The sequence below is a fragment of the Cucurbita pepo genome, chromosome 1, assembly GCF_057944985.1.
Source record: "Cucurbita pepo subsp. pepo isolate OVF chromosome 1, ASM5794498v1, whole genome shotgun sequence".
In the NCBI taxonomy this organism is placed as follows: Eukaryota; Viridiplantae; Streptophyta; class Magnoliopsida; order Cucurbitales; family Cucurbitaceae; genus Cucurbita; species Cucurbita pepo.
Genome location: NC_141798.1, coordinates 2,609,187 through 2,615,294, shown reverse-complemented (window position 1 = coordinate 2,615,294; position 6,108 = coordinate 2,609,187). Strand labels below are relative to the sequence as shown.

Here is a 6,108-nt window from a genome sequence, read left to right as displayed (position 1 = left end):
GGCGGCAATATGTAACTGGCCAAAGCAGACAATATCTATTATCGATGGACTTGGGCCGTTACAAATGGTATTAGAACTAGGTACCGAGTGGTGTGCTAGAGAGGACGTTGAGCACCGAAGGGGAGTGGATTGTGAGATCACACATTGGCTGGAGAGAAGAACGAAACGTTTTTTATAAGGGTGTGGAAACCTTTCACTAACAGACGCGTTTTAAAAGCCTTGAAGAGAAGCCCGAAAGGGAAAGCTTAAAGAGAATAATATAATCTTGAGGGGAAGCTCGAAAGTGAAAATCCAAAGAGGACTATATAATTTTGAGGGGGAAGCCAGGGAAAACTCAAACAAGACAATATCTGCTGACAGTGGGCGAAAATATAATCTTGAAGGGAAACTCGAAAGGGGAAGCTCAAAGAGGATAATATCTATTAGCAATGAGTTTGGACAATAACCACGCAAAGATTAGGATGTTTTAAATAAACAAACGAATCATGAAAGAACATATAGAATAATGATTGAAAGCAAAAGCTTAGACAAATAAACATGTCTAATGCCCAAAGACTGCATCATTGTACAAAGGGATGCGTGGGATCCATCCTAATGCTTCAGCTCAATGCTCAAACTTCAATAAAATCACAATTAAATACTAAATTTTATCCTTCAGACAAAACTCGAGAAGAGACCAAAAAAGCAAACAAAAGATATGAGATGTTAAATTAAGCCACATGTGCATAAAAAATTGCAAGTTGTCAATCAACAAAGTGAAGTGCATAAGAAATCAATCACCAAGAACCCTAGACAACAACGAACAAACGAAATTGCAAGTTACGAGCACATTCAAAAGCGGAAATCCAGACGACTTACATAGTCGACGGCAAGCGGGAAGGTCTAGTTGGATCATAATTGATCGAGACAGCAGCCTTCGATGCCTGGCCTACAATAAACAAACAAACATCCATTAAAAACGTATCCGAGCACATAGATTCAACATGGTGTTGGGCGTTGGTTACCGATGGTGCCATTGCTGCCGGATGCCCATTTGTTCCAAGCTTCCATTTACGCGAAACCCTCCGGACGTCTTAAGCTTCCATGGAAATGAACCAGTGAGCTCTAGTAAATATCTCGTTCGTCCGAATTGGTTGAAGACATTTCCCGGGACGACTAAATTTTTCTCACGCTGTATTAAATTATAAATGATTGAATTTAGGTCTCCTAGGAGGGTATTGTTTATTTATTTTTCAATTTATAAAAGCTTGCAAATTAGGTTACATATTTATTCACACGAAACTCAACCTCACAGCTAGTAGACGACATTTGGACTAACTTTACTTTTTGGGCTTCTCGTTTCAAATTTCTCCTTAAAGTTTTTAAAATGCATATTTATCATAATCCAACCGCTTCGTGGTCCCAACGTCCTCCCTATCACTAGTCCCCCTCTCCAAGTGATGTGGGATCTCACAATCCACCATCTTCAGGATCTAGCGTCTTCGTTGGCACAGTGTCCACCCCCTTTGGAGCACAACGTCCACATTGGCACACCGTCCAGTGTCGAGCTCGCGTACTCACTGGCACACCACTTGGTGTCTGGCTCTAATATCATTTGTAACAGTCTAAACCCATCGTTAGCAGATATTGTCTGCTATAACCCATTACGTATCCCTATTAGCCTCACGGTTCTAATACGTGTCTGCTAAGAAGAGGTTTCCACACCCTTATAAAACAAGACATCGTTCCCTTCTCCAATCAATATGGGATCACAAAAATAGTAAGTACGAGTTAATTATTATTACTATTTATTTAAAAATACATACTCAATCATGAACGTTCAAAACCGTAGTCAACTCGAGAGGAATGGTACATCTAGGATGATTTAAAATCAGTGCGGGGAAACGGTGCATTGTTGACCAAGCATTCCTAAGAAGACTTATAGTCAACAAAGTACATACTCAACCATGAATGTTCAATCCCGTAGTCAACTCGAGAGCAACATCTAGGATGACTTAAAATCAACATGGGGGAAACGGTGCATTGGTGATCGAGCGTTCCTAAGAAGACTTATAGTCGACAAAGTACATACTCAACCATGAACGTTCAAACTCGTAGTCAGCTCGAGAGAAATGGTACATCTAGGATGACTTAAAATCAGCATGGGGGAAACGGTGCATTGTTAATCGAGCGTTCCTAAGAAGACTTATAGTCAACCAAGTACATACTCAACCATGAACGTTCAAACTCATAGTCAGCTCGAGAGAAATGGTACATCTAGGATGCCTTAAAATCAGCATGGGGGAAATGGTGCATTGTTGATCGAGCGTTCCTAAGAAGACTTATAGTCAACAAAGCACATACTCAACCATGATGCTCAAAACCGTAGTCAACTCGAGAGGAATGGTACATCTAGGATGACTTAAAATCAGCGCGGGGGAACGGTGCATGGTTGATCAAGCGTTCCTAAGAAAACTTATAGTCAACTCGAGCTCGTATTGACGATCAAGCGCTCATAACATGGCTTATAGGTTCAATGAGTGCGTTCATTGGATGTGTTCTTGGCTTATAGTTGCCTATTCAAATCTTTTAAAGATTATATCAGCTGAATATTAAAAGCTCAAACAATAAATAGAGAGAATATAATATATTATGTGATATTCAGTTTTATAGAATACAAAGGCTCAAACAATATGAAAATGCTAAGCTAATACACAATTCAAACAATCGAAGACGACGACGACGACAACGACGACACACCCCGAGTTCGGTGCAGCGACGGCCTTCGTTCTTATTTTCGAGCTCTTGATGAATGATGCTTCATTGTATTCAAACTGTATACTTGTGTTTTTTTTCTTTTTTTTTCTCTGTTATAAACAATAACGTAATCTGTGTTAATAAACCCGTCATTAGGGGTCGTATTTCGTTTAAAAAATGCGGTTATGGCATGTCGGGTTACACGGGTATGGACAATCGATCTTCTGGAACACACTCCTGTCGAAAAACCAGTCTCCAATCGCCTTTGCAATGGGCTGCATTTTAAAATTTGATAAAAGAGTTGGTACTTTCAAGAACAAAGAAAACGACGTTTACGTTCGAGTAATAACTTTCGATGTCGATGTCGATATCGATATCAATTTACCGTGTTACTGATCTTGGGAGAGTCTGCTCTTAGCCATGTCTCCTGCATTTCAGTTTGGCAATGCGCATAGCAAGAATCTATGAACAATCCTCTTGATGAAGGGTGTCCAAAGCCATTCAATGCATTCAAAAACTTATCCCTGAAATCTAAATCAAAACCAGAAAGATCAAAACAAACACTTTTGATGTAATGGCCCAAGCCCATCGCTAGCAGATATTGTTCTCTTTGGGCTTTTCTTTTTAGGCTTCCCTTCAAGGTTTTTAAAACGCGTCTCGTAGGGAGAGGTTTCCACACCTTTATAAAGGGTGCTTCGTTCTCCTCCGATGTGGGTATCAGAGCCAGACTCCGGACAATGTGCCAGCAAGGAGACTGTTCCCTGAAGTGGGTAGACACGAGGCGATGTGCCAGTAAGGATACTGGACCTCGAAAGGGTGGATTTGGTGGGGGTCCCACATCGAATGGAGAAAGAAACGAGTGTCAGCGAGAGAGCTACCTTGTAAGGTTTCAAGCTGAATAGACGAGCAGTTTTTGATGTCGTTCTTGCAGTTATTCCAAATATGGCGTGGATCGGCAACACCGGGCACCAGAATGTTCCTTACCTGAATATTCATTCAGCAAACAGTTAAGCAACAAACTCGAGCTCGAAAGTCGGGTTATTTACACGTTTAGACGGTATGATCTTTACCTGCCATGAATCATAAGCTGCATTTACAATAAAGATTGGAGTCCGAACGAGCTGAATCACATTTTGGGGGAAGAAACACTGCAGAAGTTTGGATGAGAAACATAGGATTCATCGAAACGAAGAACACGACATGTTTCCTCGATCGAAAACTTACCAACTCGGGTTTCATTTTTGAAGTGCATTGTACAGGCAAATTCCTAGCTGAACCCTGTTAAGTTCATAAGATGCAAGAAGAACATTCCAATGATAAATGGATCGATCATCGACGCCAAAGAAAGTCGAGAATGATAGAGAGGAACATACATGAGTGGCGACTATATCGCTAAAGAACTCCTCGATATGCTGTGCTCCAGAGACATCTTTCCTGGTATTCAACATTATGACATTAGATCAACACGAACGACGAACGACGAAAGCCGAGATACGAGAAGTAATACGAGCTTACACGTTGACGAAGTATCCTGCATCTGAGACACACTTTACTTTGGTAGTAGGAGGAAGTAAAGATTTGAAGATATCACAATGCAAAATGGAACCTAATCCACCGGCCGAACATCCCGAGAGAATAGCCTGCGTTAACGACATAAGATCGATGCGAGAGGTGTACTTATATAGATCATAATGTGTAGTAACAAACAAGCAAGTTCAGTTCAGTTCAGTTTGGTTCGGTTCAGTTCATACGTTCTTCGCGTTCTTCATTCCCTTGGCGAGTAGATCATCGATCACGGCCCGAAAAATTCTTTTTCCTCTGAAATGCAGATTGGTTGCCTGATCCAAGGTATCATCACTAGTTCAGAAATGCCAAGGAGGGGTAAATATCATTCATTCTCACAATGTTGATCAGTAAAGGAGTTTTCGAAACCATTGCTACTTACGGGATCAACGGCTTCGACGTCTCCGGTGAACGAAGATCCATCGCAGTATCGAATTTTGATTCTATTCCAGTTATAAAAATCTATAGCATAGAAGTATTGTTGTTATAGCAGAGATAATAGATTCGAACGGTTCATCCAGGGCCATATGTAAAGAATGTCTCGTTCTCCTCCCCAACTAACGTGGGATCTCACACTATACCTGGATTGAATTCTCGTTGGTTACTCAAAAGCCCAGAAAACGCAAGCTCGGTAGCCATGGCCTTAGACGAACCTAAACGAGTATCCCGACGCAGGACGCAAGTCTTGACATCGCTGCACCATCCTCCTCCCTAAGAATGAAATTAGTTCAACAAATAATCAACAAAAATGCATATTCTTGAATGAATTTTTCAGCTCAAAGTGAAAGAACAAACCTCTAGCTGAATCAACCAATTGTTAACACCAGCGCCTAACCCTTCACTCAAGTGATAAGCTGGAGGGCTTCCATCCAAACAAACTACAGTGGTTCAATAAAAAAAACTAAATTAAACACTTGAGTCCATCGAGTTGATCGAGTTGATCAAGTTGGTCGAGTTGGTCGAGTTGGTCGAGTGGGTCGGGTTTCTTACCAGCTCCTTTGACACTAGGTTCACGAACATAAGTAATCCCCACAATAGTACACTGTGTTCTAATAAAAAACTGAAGAGATGCAATAAAAAATAGCCATAAACCAAAATTTTCACTGCCCATCTTCTTCCTGCATAGATAAACAAAATCCATTCAAATAAATTCGTTTTTGGGTCAAAATAAGAATCCAAAAATGGATTAATCTTGTTTTCTTGATTAACAAACAACCCAAATGATTAAAAAACACAATAAACAACAAATCTTCTGGAAAAAACAACTTCAAAAATGATTTATATCTGAAATAATCTAACAAAAACAAGAAACCCACAAGGATTTATCAAGAACATGAAGAACAGAAGAGGAAAAGATTGATAAAAATACCTGGAACAGGAAAAGTCAGCAATGGCGGAATGAAATGGGTTGGAGTTCTGTTTGTTGGTTCTGGAAATCGAAATGTGGGTTTGTTTATATACAGAATTATAAAGAGACTAATGAATAATGATTGAAGATTTATGTTCATATTTAGAATGTGTTGTTACAGATATAGAGCGTCGAACCCAAGAACCGACAACTCATTCCAATTTCCAAGTCCAACCAAAGCCAAACGAATTCAAAGATAATAGTAAAAACTTCGCCGTGTTCTGTTTTTTTTTTTTTTTTTTTTTTTTTTGGTTCACCCGACCCGACCCGGATTTCATCGGACACGAATGACGAATCTTGTCGTTGTGGGCCCCACGCCCTCCTTCTGCAACGACCTGCTTAAATATAGGTCAAGTTAAAAATGACTCGGAAATATTATTCGGTGGATGGATGCCCACCGT

The 6,108-nt window shown here is 40.2% G+C and overlaps 1 protein-coding gene across 1 annotated transcript; it reads right to left on the bottom strand.

The window, feature by feature from the left end:
• Positions 1-2,611: 2,611 nt before the first annotated feature.
• On the bottom strand, positions 2,612-5,892 carry LOC111800679 (pectin acetylesterase 8). The gene is made up of 13 exons (XM_023684487.2): positions 5,669-5,892; positions 5,290-5,417; positions 5,095-5,177; positions 4,881-5,010; positions 4,682-4,761; positions 4,488-4,574; positions 4,252-4,376; positions 4,110-4,170; positions 3,961-4,014; positions 3,807-3,884; positions 3,615-3,720; positions 3,122-3,267; positions 2,612-3,011 (listed from the first exon to the last, which is right to left on the bottom strand). Exons 2-13 carry the CDS (start codon positions 5,408-5,410, stop codon positions 2,907-2,909), a joined length of 1,176 nt encoding a protein of 391 aa, XP_023540255.1. The 5' UTR covers positions 5,411-5,417; positions 5,669-5,892; the 3' UTR covers positions 2,612-2,906.
• Positions 5,893-6,108: the final 216 nt, after the last annotated feature.